The sequence below is a fragment of the Branchiostoma belcheri genome, unplaced genomic scaffold, assembly GCF_001625305.1.
Source record: "Branchiostoma belcheri isolate BF01 breed outbred unplaced genomic scaffold, Haploidv18h27 scaffold10, whole genome shotgun sequence".
In the NCBI taxonomy this organism is placed as follows: domain Eukaryota; kingdom Metazoa; phylum Chordata; class Leptocardii; order Amphioxiformes; family Branchiostomatidae; genus Branchiostoma; species Branchiostoma belcheri.
Window position 1 is genome coordinate 1339359 of NW_017802380.1, and position 17664 is coordinate 1357022.

Here is a 17664-nt window from a genome sequence, read left to right on the forward strand (position 1 = left end):
TGCCCAATTTCCGGGGTAGGGGAGACAATGAACAAAACTGGCAAGCTTGTTCAAGCAGAAGACCACGGGCCAACCCCTACTGTCAAGACGTTTTTGTCCGGAGGATCTGTGCCCCGCTGTGTGGGCCATTGGCGCTACTTACGCTAACTCCACCTCCTCAGTCACTGCCGATTACTTCCACCGCGGTGGCTGAAGAGTTGATGGTTTAAACGGTGGTGAAGCCATGTAGCCTTTCATTACAGTAACATGGGTTGTAATTACGGGCTCTGGTTGTGCCTTCGCGGCAACCTGTGTGTCCTACCACTGCCTCCTACGTTTCCAAGAAAGAGCACAACTTCAGATAGCAGTTTGGGTAGAGATTAAAAAATGTTAATAGTTGGAGCGTCTCCCAGGTTGATTTATGCGGCGTAGTTTTTGATAATCCGGCAGTGTCGCTTGAGTCGCTGTGTCGGAAAAGCCCCCTGGGCAAGCCTTGCCGCCTGTCTCCATGTCAGGGTTGGGGCCATTGTGAAGCTGACAGCAGTGACACCGCCATAATAGTCATGTCAGACAAGTCAAGAATACCGGGGTCCCAACAAGTCAAGTAAATATCTGAAGTGGGCTGACACCCCGTGACGCATCGGCAGTAAATTGAGGTTGCTTTTGTTTATGAATCACTGAGTATGCTCAGTTCTTCCACGACTGTACTAGCACTCACTCAGATATTGTTCCCATTATTTCAAACTTACCACAGACTAGTAATATTCCAACTGTAAAAGTACATAATAGAGACCTGATATTTCAGTTTTGGCGGTGCCACAGTGACAGACCAACCCTTTAAAGGTCAACACAACTTTAAGAGTCTTTTTTGTAATAATTGTCATTAATCACTATGCTTAATTACCAGCCTTCCACTACATGTCACCCCGCTCAACCACCTACATGCGTCATACTGACCCATGCTCAAACAAACCTTTAGAAACACGACCTGACCTTACTTGACCTCTGGCAAAAAAACAAGACGGAGATGTTCTGTCTGTATACAGCTTAACCAGCAGCCTTTATTGAGTCACAATTTCTTCCATACATGTACAAATAGGCATTGTACATACAAGACATTTAAATAATTTAGTTGGTATCATTGGGACAAGGTAGGGGATACAATACATATGGCTATGAACTCTGGTGCAGGTTAAGTACACCTTTTAAAAAAACCTGACTTCAACTCCTGCTTGTTTTTTTTTCTGTGATAGTCAAAATACTGGATATATTGCACAGCATGTTGGAAGAACAAGTGAACAAAACCAAAACAAAGGTGAACTAAATAAAGTACGACTTCATGGCTACAATCGTGCTGCGTTTAGACACTACTATTTACATTGAAGAAGACAAGACAGAATACTGTCTTGCAGAAGTAACACACGGTTGTCTTTACCAACAACTTCCCTGGGTTCTCTTTCTCGAGAAAATGTTTCTCACTTTGCTATACTCTTTTCACTGACTCCTGTATAATTTCTGATATTTCGTTTTTTAAAGATTCAAACAGGAATGCACCAAACACTGCATACAGCAACTTAGCAATAGAATGATGAATCAAAAAGGAAAATACAAAAATATACCTTCGTGAGGGAATAACTATTACTCTTAACAATTTTTCTGTGACCTTAGTTTCTACGACACACGTTCGTTACCTAACCCTTTTCTCTAAATACAGCATAAATAACAATGTAAGTGTTCTATACAATGATTACAAAGATATCTTTTTTTCACAACACAAGAAAACTCTCCTCACGGAGAGACAACAATCTAACTAGGCATGCTTCGAGATTCTGTAACACAATTCAACCCAGACATCAATATTATACTTCAGTGGCCTACTCTGACATCTGGGCTTGTTAATAAGAAGCCCCTCTCTGTCTGTACAAGGTATCCTAGGTACTAATATCTACAGTTTCTGCACTTTGAAATCGTCAAGACATTACAAGACATCATCATCATCATGCTCACAGCAACAATAAGTCGTCATGTACAGCAACCACTATACGTGCAGAATAAATGGGGGAACTTTTCATACATATACAGGACGCTTCGGTCCAGTTACAAATATGGCTATCCCGGGAATGTCATGGAATAACATGGAATGGTACACGGTGGAAATGTGGGCCCATCAGTGGATGGTACACCTAAAATCTCATGCCCAACCAAACCAAATTTTATCACTGTGGGATCTACATGTAAGTTTTCTGTACCAAATATCTGGATTCAGATTTTGCTATCATGCTTGCAGAAACTATGCCGTGTTCGGCACCACATGATGGTGCCTCTACTACAACAAGAAATATTCCTGAAATCACTCTTTTGTTTCTCCACAGAAATGGAATGAGAGTTTACATGAAGAAGCTGCCTGAGAGCTCAAGAAAAGCTGGAGGCATCGGTTGGTAAAAGGTGGGTGTATTTCACGCATGAGCCAACAACATTCGGAACTACTAACACTACAAAACTTTCTGTCCTGACTCTCTCTCTTCAAGGGTCATCATTGGTTCGGTTGGCTTTACACTGCATGGCAATATAATTCAGCCGCTTTCATCATAATGCAACATGGTAAAGGGGAAATATATCATCATCGAGTCCAACATCACGAAGGGGGGACGTGCAAGTGGATTTTTGGTTTCTCAAATCGTGCCGCAGCCCGTCTGAGTTCCACAGTTCGCCCCCGAGGCGGGCTGCGAAACTCAGATGCATGCGGCAGCACGACCCTCATTTGGTAAAGTTTAGAGTTTTTCACTGCAGGGATATGAGGTATATGTAGGGGAGCGGTAGCTCCTTACGCCAGTGCGCCCACTATACTGGAGGACGTGTGGAGGGGGTGGTGGCCCAGGGACAGGCCGGAGCTGGGGTGCATGTGGGAGGCAGGGTGGGACATCATGTGATGGTTGGTGTAGTTGGAGGGGACGTAGCTCATGTGAGGCATGGTGGCGCTCAGGCTGGCGCCGCAGTCGGAGAAGGGCGGGGAGTTTACCGGCATGGAGGTGAAGGCGGTGAGCTTGTCGTCCGACTTCATGAGGCTGAGCTCGTCCTGCTTCCCCTTCTTCTTGGACTTGTTGGAGACTTTCCTGTTGCGCGTCTGGATCCCATCCTTCTTCATGGTCAGGGGTCTGTTCACCTGTGGGGAGACACAGAGATGCTGTTATTAGAGGGGGGCCAGGTAATCCTCTCAACATACATGAACACTGAGAGATGCATTAGGGTTGGACAACTCCACTTGCCCACTTGCCCAGGGCAAGTGAAAAGCACTGTTTGGGCAAGTGTATATTCCCTTTTTAATCTCCTTACTTTGGGAAATACTGGTCAAGCATAGAACAATATAAAGTGCCTTTTTTTACTAAAAAAAATTCCTTGCAGTAAAAATGCATAGAAATGTGTCATTTATATTTTGCATTGGGCAAGTGGATTTTTCAAAACTCGTCCAACCCTTAGCATACACAATTCTTGTCTACACCCAGATCCTTTTGTGGTTGAAGGAAATGGAGAAATTAGCCAAAGAGGGGACCATATGCTGGGCTAATCATCCCACCATACATATATATGATATGAATACATTGGTATATCATATAACCCTGTAACCAATAGAGAATTGGTAGCGAAACGGCTGCTTGAGTGTGCTAAAGGCTAATCCCAGGCTAGGGTCCACCAGATTGCATTTTTGCATAGTGGCTGGGAAAAGTAGAAATATTGGCAAAGTTAGTCTAATGAACAATTTGCCACAGGTTAGCTAGCCACAGAGGGAAATGCTGGTAAATCAGTCAACCCCTTGAGACATTTTTTCAGCTGAGTCAAACGAGTCTGTTGCAGACTTCCTAATGCTTTTAGTTCAACTTCTGTTTCTTCATTACAATAACAGCAGCCAAGTCTGTAAGCCGTCAACGCTTACATCACAGGTTGTTGTGACTTTTGGCAAGATGTTCTAGCAGTCCTCAACGTTAAATGTTTGCCACCTTTACTCCCCACAAATAAATTGAATTGAAAGTTTATTGCAAATACATGCCCGAGGGCTAATAGCAGTTACAAACAACATGTATGAAGAAAGAAAATACAATGGTATGTGGGACTACGTCTAACATTATACTATATTCTACAACATACATGGTACTAGTTTTGTAGGATTTGACTTCTTCTTTTTAGGCAATGGAACACGAATTTACCCACTTCTTCTATAATAAAAAGAAGGCTTGCTTGGCTTCTAGTCAAGCTCAGTGGACCATTTCCAAGGCTTGACTTTGAGCCTACCATTTCTATCTATTTCTCGCAGTACAAAAGCAGGCATGCCTAATCACAAGGCACTGCAGCTAGGAACCTGCAATTACTGAGAAAAGGTCACGCCGATATCCTACATCCCTTATCAACGCACATTTACTTGCATGACTTCACCATTGTATCCTGAAAGTATGTCCTATCATGTCATAACCACCGCCAGATAACATCACAATTGGGTTTCTCCAAATCCTGCCCGGTGTGTAATGTGTTGTGTAGCATTGTGGACATCACAATGCTTCCACTTTAGATAGATACCAGCAAGGATGTACATAATGTCCACGATACACGGTACACTACAAAAGTCGTGTGAATGTTCGGAAAGTAAATCTGACAGATATGTTTTCGTTGTCTTTGAATGAAAATTTGATATGTTTCTTTCCCTGTCTGTGTTTTGGTCTGTTTTATGTTTAGGTGCCAAGAGGACTTTGCTGTATAAACAATGTAATATTTTCCTATACGATATGGCTCACAAGAGTGTGCCAACCAACCACCAAGACCTGTCATAGCCTCCATAGCATGCCAATGTTTTGAGGGTCTTCAGGGTCTATGGGATATTTTATGTGCTATTTTCTGATTGCATATAGACAACATAGCCGACCTGGTTGAATTACCCCGTTTTAGAACTGGGCTAATCAGAAGACAGCCGAAGACCACCAGACCCCCAGTTCTATTAGCCTGCTACGAAGGCTAACCCTGTCACAAGTTTCGAAGACCGCTCGCGAGCTATAAGCTATTTACGGATCTTGTTATTTGTTGATTTATCTTTTGTCCAGGTTCCCCAAACTTCACCCCGAGGGACGGGACCCCCATGGCGCGAGGGGAGGGCCTGTCACGCCGTTGTCTATACCGCTGGCGACAGCAAGACACATGCGGTAAGACAAACACAATCTGCGGGCCATTGTCTCCCGTAATACGTCCCACCCACTCGCCCTTTTGTCCCATTGTCACAGATACACTGTTGTCTTTGGGGACAATGAGGAGTACTAGTAACTCCTATGGCTTCTTGACGAGATCGGTGTTACTAGTAGTTAGTACTGACACTGTGAGGACACTGCTATCTCCTAGTCCTACCACACTGACAGAACACATACTGATCTCGTTAGAACCAACTGACCTACTTGACGCGATCTCCGTGCTCTCTCTTTAGCAACTTTCCAGGTCAAACCGTATTCCCGAGTGTGTCTCCCCCGCCTTTCGTTAGGAGCACGACCCCGGTATCGGTTTCAGTCCTGAGAAAACATTTAGGAACTTGGCTTGGGTTCGTCCCCGACGTTTTCTTAACGTCCACGATCCTGCGTGAAAGTTTAAAACTTTATCGTGGCCAATTAACCCACAGATTCTTCCTCAAAGTGCTAATGAATTTAACATGATTTAAACGCCGTCTTAATAAACACCAGATGATTCGTGGTTTGCCTCCGAGCGTGAATTAATTAATGAAATTATGCTGGCGCCAAGCACGTGATTAACAAAACAACCACCCGTCTCGAGCTTTGGTGGGGCGTTCCTTGCTGTCACTCAGAGAGCAAATCCGTGAAATGTGGTCTCGGTGAGACCTGGCGCTCTCAGAGGCAATAGTGACAAATCTTTCGTACTCACAGCTCAAGGTCTGATCAAGTTCGGGCCTTTTTCAGAAGCGGTAAACTTCAAGCAGGCTATAGTATCGTCGGTAGGGCGTTTTAAGGGCGCTCCAGCCACATCCACCCACGAAAACAAACTAAAACTTCCCTTATTGAGTCGAACACAAGACACTCATTGAAACCTAATCAACCATGTAAAGATTTTTACACCGAGCCAAGAAGTCTGCGAACCCCCGGCGGCATGAAAAATTCATTAGCCCCTTCCGACAACCCCTGTCAAATCAGACTGCTCCAGGACCCTCACAATGCGGTGAGCAAATAGCTTGAGCAAACTCTCTTTCTCTACGAAGTACCCCTCGACACTCTTGACATGGCCGATTAGATTTCAGACTTTTAGCATCGCGTCACTTCGCTGTCAAGCCAGCGTCCTGTTTTAGACCAAACTTCGCTATGCATCCGCGAGTGCCTGTAATCAACCGTTAGAAAGCCCACAACAAGTGATTAACAAGATATCGGGCATACCTCCCCTACCCCTGCCCCCCTTTCCGCTGACCCGGCGCTGACCTTGATCAACAGACTGATGAGCGGTGGAAGCTTGGCAGCGATACCTTAGAAGCGGCCGTAAATCTAACGTAACGCACGCACAGTCCTGCCCCTTACACGTTTTGCTAAGATTGTGCTAGCATGTTCCCGGTGTTGATCCTGTCCACTTCTTCCAATAAACGGATCAGCCCTTTATCAGACCATCGGAATAATCTGGACGTTTTCTCGGGTGATATAATTTGGCAGGTAAACATTTCCTGTCCTATTGACCCGTCAAGTGTCCTCCAAACAGCGGATTTGTTTGCGGAGCGTTTTTGAGAGTGGAACTTAATGGGAGCTAAGGTACATGGAGGATTTCCTCGTGTGTGTGCACTGTGTAGACTTTGCTAAACTTGATAAGTAAACAACCAACCGTTTTTCCAAGTAATAGTCCTAATCTGCTAAGAGTAGAGGATGCTTGGTAGACTTAGAGGGATTACTAAAATAAACCTTAAGTGTGGAATTTGGACGTTTTCCATCGCAGTTCCTCACAGCTATATCGAGCAGTCTGTCAGAGACCGTATATAAAATAAATTCCCTGTTGTATCCAAATCAACATTTCCTTGTGTAGACTCTACAAAACACGGTGGTTTCATATCGCTCCAATGTCAATGCTAAGTTGTCAATTCTGTGTTCTGACACGATGTGTATGTTAAATGTTTCCTTACCGCGTGCAGCTTGTAGTAAAGTCCACAGGCGTTGCACACAGGGTCGCCGTTCTGGTTCCTTCGCCACAGGGTGGTGGTGGTGGTCTTGCAGTTCGCACACTGCGTGCCAGCTCTTCGTGCAGCGGACTGGAGGGACAGGGAAAACAAGGAAAAACGCGTCACATTCATGAGTTCATTGCCTTATTTCACTTAAAGAATGAATGAATTGCGTTTCTGCTCTTACAATACAAGCAAAGTAACAAATGAATGAACGAAAGTCCTTTACACTTTATGCTCTTGTAACAACTTGTCAAAGTACAGGCCATTGTAATAAAGCAGTTCTTCTAGATACAATTACAGTGACATAAAAGTGTTGTATCATACTACTACATCTATATTTGCTAACGTTTACCTATCTTTTGAACCTCCTTGCTAATATGTACTACAAGTTCAACTTCTCACTGCTCAAGGCAGCTATAGATGTAAGAACAGATGGAGCTTTTGAGATGGATCGCCTAGTTGCATAGGGAATATGAATTTATTCTGTGCTTGAAATTCAGGGATTTTTCCTTTCTCGCGTGCTAGGGTAGGTACAACCTGTTGCCGGGATCTGCACCGTTGTTTATTTTATTTATTTCCTCGCCCCAAAACGAGCAGACGCAGAGAAGGAAGTACTAGACGCAGGGAGGAAATCTGGTCTTTGAGAAAGGAAATCTCTCGGCACGACACAGCGCCTCGTGTGGCGAGGAACAGGATATGGCGCAAATGTCAGTGTAACGCTGGTCCTCCCCTCACGCTGCCCCTGACGGTATCGTTAATCTCCAAGCAGATCCCTTTCGGTGGCAAAAAGACAGTATAAAATTGGCCAGGCAGCATCCATTGGCCAGAGAAAGTCGCCGGCCAACAACGGCCATATATAAAAAGCTAACGATCATTCCCCCATAACCTCTGCTTCGAGAGTAGGTTTCGTGCTGACGGGAGGAAAATAAATAAACGTATGTAGTGTAATCTGACTTGTTGATGGTTCGTCGTGTTAAAAAAGGGACTCTGTTGTGCTTTTTTTCGGTCGTTCAAAATGCTCGCGATATTTCAACAGTAACGCTTTTGTCAAAGCGGTGAATTGGACGTGCGCCGGTTGTATTTCCTCAAAAAACAAACCGTTTCAAGAGTTTCTTGTAGAATCGAGGGCCTTTGTTTGTACAATTGTATGGTTGAAAGGTAGACTTTCTACTCAGTACTGTTTCAAATTGACACAAGGGTTTGCAACAAACGGTGTTTGAGCCTCGCCACAAAAGCCGGGGTGACCAAAGGTCCATTTGGGAGGAGGGAATATATTGAATGTCCACACTTAGGGTAACCCGGTAAGTTTACTCAACCCCGATTTATCTGTTTACTGAAACGGGAAACAATGGCCTGCGAAAGAAAATGGCCATTCGAGTATGGGGCAAAACAAAACCCAACACGGTAGATGTTACATGTGTTGGGCGCCTTACATCAACAAACAGAATCCGACCCCGGGCAGGCGACGTCAGCCGGCGGTTGGGGGGTTGTGCTCTCCCGACACCCGAGTCGTGTCCCCAAACTTTTGTCCCAAACCGTCGATCTCAAGAGAGAGGATTCGTGCACAGTTTCACCAGGTTGGCAAGAGACTGCACGAGAAGGTTCTTTATTCAATGGCCCAGGTGCCAGGGTCTCGGCTCTAACTAGTCTAAGGCCAACGTGTCCCCGGGAAAATTTTTACCAAAGGCACCTCTCAGTTAGACCCTAAACAACAGAAACTGCATGGCCCTGAACACAGTCTGGCATCCAGGCTATTTTTCCTGAACAACCAGTGCGTTTTTGTACACCGACGTTTCGGTGGTCGTGTCTGTCACCTCGGTCTTCAAGGCAACAGAAGGAGGTGCCAAATGGTCACCGAAACTTCGGGTGTAAAATCCCAAAGGTTGTTTTAAGAGTTCTTCAATATGCATTTTTTCTCGTCTTTTTTAAGGGATGTTTCTTTGTTCTCCCGTGGGTGTGGGGCAGACCACGAGGGGAGGAAGCGGAAACCTCAGTCGTGAGGTGGTGGCACGAGCCCGGGTTTATCTGGCGCCCCCTGATAAGGTCGGTCTTTCCCCGCCACTCCATCAAATGCACATCAGATTCCGGGCGAATAATGTGCCCCAGCACGACGCGCTTTGTCCGCGGCTATTCACACGGACACGCCAACGATGTCACACCGAGGAAACAAGATCTCACGGCAAGATTTACTGCTCCTGCTGGTGTGTGTGCCGGAGTACGTGTGCGTGTGGTTGTCAGAGCAAACCGTCAAGGCACGTTACTCTACTACTACTGCCACTTTTCCCTGCCCTGTGATAAATTAGCCTCTCATCGCCGGCGAGGTAACCACCATGCAGTTTAAAAATCATTAAGAGCCGATCGCGAGAGATATCACAGAAGATAACACAAGTTGGTTGTCACCCAGGCAGTGCTACTACTGTCAACTTTGCAGGGAGACCCTTTAATAGTTCTAGACAAACTGTGAACTGCCTGTGCACCCTCCTCCCTTTTTAGAGGGCAAAGCCAACACGAGCTGGCTGTTTGGCCGTCTTACAAGCACGGAATTTCTCGAGTGGTTCTTTTTGTTTCCCAACTCCGTGGCTCGACCAGAGCGATCTGTTTTACTGGGCCGCGGAGGAGCCAAATCTATCATCATCAATCTTTCGTCAGAATGCCGTCTCGACAATGGGCGAGAATTCGGCTACACGTTTTCGCAGCGAGGGGCAAATGAAAACTTCACACACGGAACAACAAGGCGTCTCATCTGGCTATTGTCTCTCTATTTGCCGCCTGCATTAGTGAACACAGACATCGCTGCTTGCCTGGTGGGTCAGGACTGGTAGCCACATAAAAGTCACCAGAAAACTTCCAGATACTATAACAACTCTAATTGAAAACAGTCAACAGTACACGCTCGTGGGTCGAGAGATAAAACAACGTACCGTCCTTTCCCTCCAAAGATAGTTCAGAATGAAAGGCTACAGAATACAATGCCAAATCTACAAGTTTTACTAGTACCCTCTGGGATACCGGTTGGCATGCTGAAATTTTGCGTCTATATTCAGCTGTGCTTAATCGAAAACAACAGGAACATCACCCACGCGACGAGTAAAACCAAACGGGAAGTCCAAATTTAGACTTCAAAACTATTTTTCCGCAGGCAGGAAAAGGCCCCAACGAGTTTTCCTTCAACAAAGCAATACAATGCCAACATATGTAGACATGCAAACCCACACTCATGAACAAGTGAGCTGAAACATTCGAGTCTTCGTCTCAAAAATGAATCTGAACCTTACCACAAGACGAATGCGAACAGGACTGGACAAAGATACGAGGACAAACACAAGGAAAACTCTCAGTGATGCTACTGCAAAACCTCGTACAACTCACAAGGACCAGAAATGACAATTCATTGATGAGCGGCCAAAACTGGAAACAAGAGTTCCTACCTGGCCGAATGATACAACCAGGCTTCACATATTTAAGCGGAATCATATCTGTCACTCTGTGCAGCATATAGGAGAATCTTTTTCTTATTTTTGATATTCCTAGGTTCTGGCCTTCTTTACACTTTCCTACTACCAAGGAACAATGTAAGCATTTCTGAGTCAACCTGACTACTACTCTGATCCATTCTGCTATAGGGCACAGTCACATGAATAAGAGAAGGGTTTCTGACTCACCAGTCTCCGCTTGGGCTTGATGAGGGGTCGGTTCTGGCCGTTCATCTTGTGGTAGAGACCACAGGCATTGCACAGGTAGTGGCCGGTGCCGTCACGTCGCCACAGCGGCGTCGAGGTCGCCCCACAGTTCACGCACTCCCGACCTTCTGTACACACACACACACACAAGAGAAGAGAAAAACACAAAAACAGACGTTAGTGACTTCTTGACATGAACTTGTATCGGTTGTGTTCTAGTCGTCTCTATGATACAGTAACACTTCCTACTACGATTAAACTCATTGAAGGATAGGAGACAGCGTTTCTGAGCTCTAAAACCCGCTTGTGTTAGATAGAAATGATACTGAAGAAGAAAACGGAAAACATACGCGACAGCTTCATCCAAACGTGAAAAGCAACAGGTATTTGATAGAGGAGAATAGATGGAATATCTTTATGCAGTAAGTTCAAGGATAGAGGGCCCTTTTTCAACTTTTTGATCTACCAAATACTACTAGAATCAAGTCGCCCAATTTGAACGCGCCCCTGGTGACTAAAAAATAATCAGTCGCTTTAGAACTCAGAAATTCACATTTATCTGCCAGCACACTGAATTTCGCTCGACGTTACGAATGAAGTGTTACATCTTTCAACGTATTTTTTCAAATCAAAATCAATGAGACAATGTTGTAAAAGCACAGTCCGTTATTTGAGCGGTCCCAGCGAAGTTCAGTGTGCCCGAGCAGACCTATGGCACAATACAGGACGACACGCAAGCATCATATGTAGCCCACTGGGAGTCCGTCATTGCTGTAATAATATCGATCAAAATCGCGAACTCCGTGTATTTACGTACCACTGTCTGTAGCTGTACCCATCGCTTCGAGTTTGTTTGATTCGTCATAATCGTTAAAAAGATAATCAAATATCGGGGTCATTTCGCAGCACCGACTCGTGTCAGATGAAAATCGCTGTATCAACAGAACGTTGGCAGACGCTGTTGATTTATGCTCTACCTTTTCCGTGGCTTTCCGTGTGTTTGTTTTTGCACGCTTCAACTTTGATACATCGGGTTCTTAATCCTCCACGGGGAGGGGAGAGGGGTCTAGAGAAGTTTCGCATCAAGATCAACCAATCTCTGCGGGGAGTTCGCTTTCGTGAGGTCTTGTTTTCGTTTCATTGTTTTGCGATAAAACGGTGCATTTGTAAAGCTTGTACCTAATATAATATAGGAAACGTTCCCTTTAACAAATTGCCAAGGTTTTCTAGAGGTTTTTGTTGCTATTGGCTCATGGACACACCTCTAGTGGTAAGTAGTAGTACTAGTAGGTCGCTGTGTAAGTGCCGTCTCAACTTCTAACTCCACAGACAGGTAACGGTTTTAAAACAGACATCACCGTCTGCCCGAATCGTAAAGGTTGGGCCCGAAATCCCACAAATCTGCCGTCTCGGGACTTGAGTGGGGATTTGGGCGAAAAACCTGTTTCGCTCGGCCGCAGCCACGCTGGCTCCACCAGGTTTTATATTTGATGCGTGGAAAATTGAAAATACATTTGCAGAATGTGTTCGGGTGCGCGTCGGGTGAAATTGCAATTTTGGGATGCGTCGGACGCAGCAGTTGTGGCTTGTCAAACGTTTTCGGAGGCCGCAGATATAGCCCAATACATGTGCATTAGCTGGTGTATCATAATAGGATTACCTTCGTCTTCATTCCGAAAGTAATTATCATCCTATACCGTTCGATAGGCACCCAGTCATGAATTTTGCATGGACTCGGAGTTCGTGGGAATTCTGAAATCCACTTTGTTTCGAATTTAGTCGACGGATTCCCAGTAGGAACATAATTAAAGCCTCACCGGCGGGCTCGGGGCTGTCGAAATGGCCGGGGACTGGCGGTTGAGCAGTCACGGTAGGGCAGCAATATGTGCGCTGTCGTCCTGAACGTGCCGGGGTGAACACAAAGCAAGGATAATTGAATCAGATGTGGACAAGAGGTGCCGTAACGGCCAGATTAATGCAATCACAATTTTTGCACATCAAGAACGGGAGGGCGCCGGGGTACGCCGAGTCGAGGTCCCGCCAGGCGAGCTCTCAGCTCTGTCTCAGTGCCCCCCAAACTACTGTCATGCATGGATATTGTGCTACTACATCGATAACATACATCGTGTAATCTCCGATTTCATGGTAGTAGTGTTTGAGCTTCACACTGACTGTGTACGGCCTTGTGGTCCCCCCTTCTCAACCGCTTCGTGTGTTGTGTTGAGTGAGTGAGTACTTGTAGGGAGAACCCAATCACACACCTGCTCCCGCGTTAACGCTCATGACACAACTTTTATTGCCAACGCAGGAAAACGGTCGCATTTCCCGCTAATATCTACCCTACCCGTTGAGACCCGGTTTATACCCATCACATGGGGACTGGCGGGGTGTAATGGCACTTATTTCTCTCTCTGAGTCAATTACTGACACAGATGGAGAGGGATGGATACCAGGTAGAGAGACTCGTGAGAGGATATAATATTATAAAGCATAATTTTCTGGAGACAGTGTATGGAACTGTGCACTAGCTAACAACAACAGAGGAACGGCAGTTGTGTTAGGGGGGATCAGAAGGGGCGAAGTTGTGAGTAAAAAGTATAAAGGACGTGTGTGGGAGCACTTACCGGTACTGGAGCGTTTCGTCTTCGGCTTGGCGACGGAGGTGGGCGGGAGGGGGTTGTGGGTGCTGAGCACGCCGGGGTGGAAGCCTAGTCCGGAGGCGAAGTCCGAGCTGACGTAGGCCGGGTAGGTTGGGACGGGGTGGTGGGCCTGCGGCTGCGACACTACTGACGGAGAAGAGAAGGACGGTGTCATGGAATTAGCCATGCTGTAGTGATTGTTGCTCGCCGCCTTGAGCTTGTCGTCGGCGGTAGCCCCCGAGCCGGAGAGGGCGGCGGCGGCGCCGCTGCCACTGCTGCTGGTCACGTTGTCCGGGGTGTTCTCCTTGGGAGGCGTCGGCGGGAAGTTGAAGATGGAAGGGGACGTGTGGGCGCTGGAGGCGGTGGAGGCCAGGGACGACGCGGGGTGCACGGTGATGGGACCGGAGGCGCTGGGGTGGTGCACGGACTTGGTGAAGGGGTTGGTGCACCAGGCCGTGTGCCCACTGTGCCCCGGGTGCATCAGCGTCACTTTTTTGGTACTCTCGATCCACTGCATGGCCGTCGGCGTGTGGAAGTGCGGCCGGCAGACCTGACTCCCCGCCACGGGCGCTGGTGAAGAGACCAGAGATTTGCTCATGTTACAATTCATACCCGAAATATTAGAGTTATGGCTAGGATTAACGCGGCAGATCCTCGCTGTCTGACTGATTCGATTTCCTCTTCACACGACCTAAAAGCGGGCCTAATCCCCGGTAGGCTTGCTGTGGGACAGATTTTTTTCTCTCCCGTCTGTACACAGCAATCTCCGAGTTGCGACTGACTTGACTCTCTCTCACTCTTTGGCACATGAAGTGCACAAGACTTCCTGCAATGATGTCAGGGGCTAAAATAGGCCACTATTTCCGGGAAGCCGGGGCTAGGACGCCGCGACAGACCAACCTGCCAACCAACCAACCCGGGATCGGTCGCTCATGAATCTGTCATGCCACCTCGCGGCGGCGCGGGTACCCCTTCCTCCACAGACCTCTTTCCTGTCGCACTTCGTCTGATGTACGACCACCACTACATCATCCCCGGCCTGCCTTTTTTTTTCAGTCCACCGGAGGTCAGGAGATCATATCAAACCGGTCACCGACGGCCTTATACTCTTCCGACTATACTCTCTGCTCTCACGCGTTAGTAAGTAAAGTAATGGGGATCACACCGCCCGGCTCGAGGCGATGTCGGTGAGCAGGCGGCCGGCAAAGCTACACACGCCAGGTCCGTGACAGTCAAGGGCACTGGCGGGACTTGTAGCAGAGAGATCGTCGTCGTGCTAACTAGCCGTCTACTTACACGTACAACAAGTACGTTACCAACTAACATCCTACTGTTACCAACTACAAACATCCTATGTACAGGGTTAGACCGATCGTCGACTTACGTACTGGTCGCAGTTCTTTTTATGTTCTTTCTAGCTCGTGGAATGTTATATTTTATCCCAATTACAAACATGCCAGAGGCCGTCTGACACTCTCAAAACATCCTTACACACATCAGCCGAAAATTACTCCCATATTGTCGGGCCGTCTTTAACAAGTGGTGATAACCTTCTGAGAGATATACACAACACAAGACGTAGTCAGCATATTTTGGGACGTGTGCGCTGGTAGAGTTACTGTGTAGCAACGAAAGACAACATACACGCATGCACATGGTCTACGATGGCCACTCAAGAGCCAAACGAGCGAGCAGACACAAAAGAATTAAACTTGATGGCTTGTGACCGCAAATTCTTTGTCACCATCACGATCGTGACCATATCTCACTACGGTTAATTTTTAAACAAGACTATCACAACAACATCGCTTGACGGTGTCCGGGGATGTCGGGTGTCATGTTCTTGCTCACACACACACAAAAAAGACTAGCACAAATAAAGGATAACCATGAAAACATTGACGGTGAAGTGAACTGTAGTAGGACAAGTGGTTGTTGTTCTTACCGTGAGGTGGGCGGTACACGGCGGCGGCTCGGGCGGCGGACGAGGCGTAGTAGCCCGCCTGGTTCACCGGGTTGCCCTGGGCGTCCAGGTGGTGGAAGAACACGTCGATGTCCTCGGGTGGCAGGAGCTGCGAGGGCTCGACGAAGCCCGCGTGTGCGGCGTGCATCCTCTCGGCGGCCGAGCCGTGCGCGTCGTGGGTCTGCATCGGGTGCATCCAGCGCGGCTGCTCACTGGCTACCTCCATGACTCCCCGAGGCGGGAACTGGCACCGTCCGGTGAGTGACCCCAGGCTCGACCCTCGTGCGAAGGCCAGATCGAGATCCAGGTCCGCAACGTTCAATCTCAGTCAGTGCAGAGCAGCGCGGATCTAAAGGGGAGATAATCCGTGATGAAACACACGTACGGCCTATCTGTGATCACAACTTTCGTGTATATAACAATAAATCAACAATATCAACAGAAGTGCTCACAATTACGACACACAAAAGTATAAGACTCTTCCTCACAAAGGGAGGACACGCCGACCACCTATGTCCAAACAGATCAGCGATCTCTCGACAACAAACGACACCTACGAGCTACACACAACGAGGGGGTATTTCCCCTTGCATCGTCCAACTTTTCGGGCAAATATCGCAGATCTAATTGGTACGATAAGACAAAGTTTGGCAGGCCGTTGTTGTCTGAGCGTGCCGGCGGATCAGCTGGGACTAAGCAAGCGGCCCGATACAGTGTTTACATCCACTACGGTAGTTGACAAAGTGGCGTATAGCGGGGTCAAGCAGACGTACATGGGCACCGGGGCTCGTGCGGCGTCGCCTCGGCGGGGCTGCGATCACTCTCCGAAGGAGGCTGGCACCAAGTATCGCTGCTGGCGGGACCGTGCGCGCGCTGGTGCTGCGACCTCGTGTGTGACCAGCAAACAAGAAGGCGTTTGTTGCAAACTTCTTTTTCGGCACATTCTCCCGCAATGTTGGCGCCAGTCGGCTCAGAGCTATAGACAGGCACGGCGCGTCGCGCCTACTAATGACCAATCATGAGCCCTATTAGATTGTTGATTTTGACGTTACGGCGGCGGGCCCCCTGACAGCCCCGCCCCGATTGGCCAGAAAAGTAAACAGGCAATTCATCAACTCCTCCTGTCACTCAAAAGAAAAGCCAGAAATTAGCATTAGCGATTGTAATCGCCTATATACGCGCACGTGAGAGTGGAACACTTCGCTTCTTTTTTTTTTTCAAGAATATATCAGACAAGTGCGGGTGTTTCCCCGGCGCAGAGATGTCAGACCACAAGACAGTAAATGTATTTACAGCGCACACTATTTGTTTGTGTAGTAGGGGGGTGAGGTAATCAAACACTGCGCTCTCTTATCAGCCAAATTATCTCTGAGGACTTTACTGAAGATTATATTTGGATTTCTCACATTATTCCCTCTTCAACGGGCTTTGTGGCCACCAACACCCCCCAAATTAAGCCCAGATTCCGTCACAAAAACTTCCTGCGACAAGTGACCCCGAAGTCAGTCCATAAACGGCCTGGCCAACAGCTCCGGGTGTCTTGAAATGCACTTTTGATGAACTCTCGGTGTCGGAAATGGATCGCTGTTTTAATAAAACGGCGTGCTTCGTGTTTCGGGTTTTGTAGATTTGTATCGGGGACGTTGTGCCACAATGATTACTTTGCAACAATCGGGGCAAGTGCGAATTGGCCCTACTCCACGTGCCACTATGGAGATAAGCAGTTAGAAGATGGTTATCCCAAACCCGCAAACGGAGAAAAGACGCCAAGTTTTCCTTTAGTGACCGTCTCCGTGCTAAGTTCGGTACAAGTGTGTGCGGTGTGTGTGTGGTGACTCCACGACGCTGGCGGTGGCAGTCCAAAAACTCTATATCGCCTTAGGGATGTCCGTTTGGTTTCCACTCACACATTCGATTGACAGAGTGTAATTGGGCGATCTCCTCGCTGCTTTTGAAGCACTGCGCTTCTTTACATACCCAGCCACACTGACGCCAGCGACCTGACGTCACGAGAAAGGTAAATAAGACGGCCCAAGGAGCCCGCAAAAAACTTTTCGGAGAGAGAAGGAAAATATACGAGTAGTTGTATATGTATGTATATGTTAGGAGGAATAAAGTGGTCGTTACTGAATGCAATTCTCTCTACCAATTAGCCAGAAAATGTCAGAGTATGATAAAGGCGATAAATCAAATCAAGGTAGAAACATTTGGTATTTGGAAATG

The 17664-nt window shown here is 47.2% G+C and overlaps 1 protein-coding gene across 10 annotated transcripts in view; it reads right to left on the reverse strand.

The window, feature by feature from the left end:
* Positions 1-1009: 1009 nt before the first annotated feature.
* The window catches only part of LOC109471967 (GATA-binding factor 2-like), a 38281-nt gene continuing 21626 nt past the window's right edge, over positions 1010-17664 (reverse strand). For 4 of the 10 annotated variants that reach the window (XM_019771533.1, XM_019771539.1, XM_019771548.1 and 1 more), the window contains exons 2-7: positions 15424-15790; positions 13464-14048; positions 12657-12737; positions 10822-10967; positions 7121-7246; positions 1010-3142 (exon numbers count right to left, since the gene is read on the reverse strand). In XM_019771533.1, the coding sequence (XP_019627092.1) occupies positions 2804-3142; positions 7121-7246; positions 10822-10967; positions 12657-12737; positions 13464-14048; positions 15424-15667 (1521 nt within the window). In that variant the 5' untranslated portion in view covers positions 15668-15790 and the 3' untranslated portion in view covers positions 1010-2803. Of the gene's footprint in view, positions 3143-7120; positions 7247-10821; positions 10968-12656; positions 12738-13463; positions 14049-15423; positions 15791-15929; positions 16183-16214; positions 16601-17664 lie in introns of those variants that run through there. The other 6 variants (XM_019771575.1, XM_019771519.1, XM_019771566.1 and 3 more) reach the window with 6 other exon arrangements.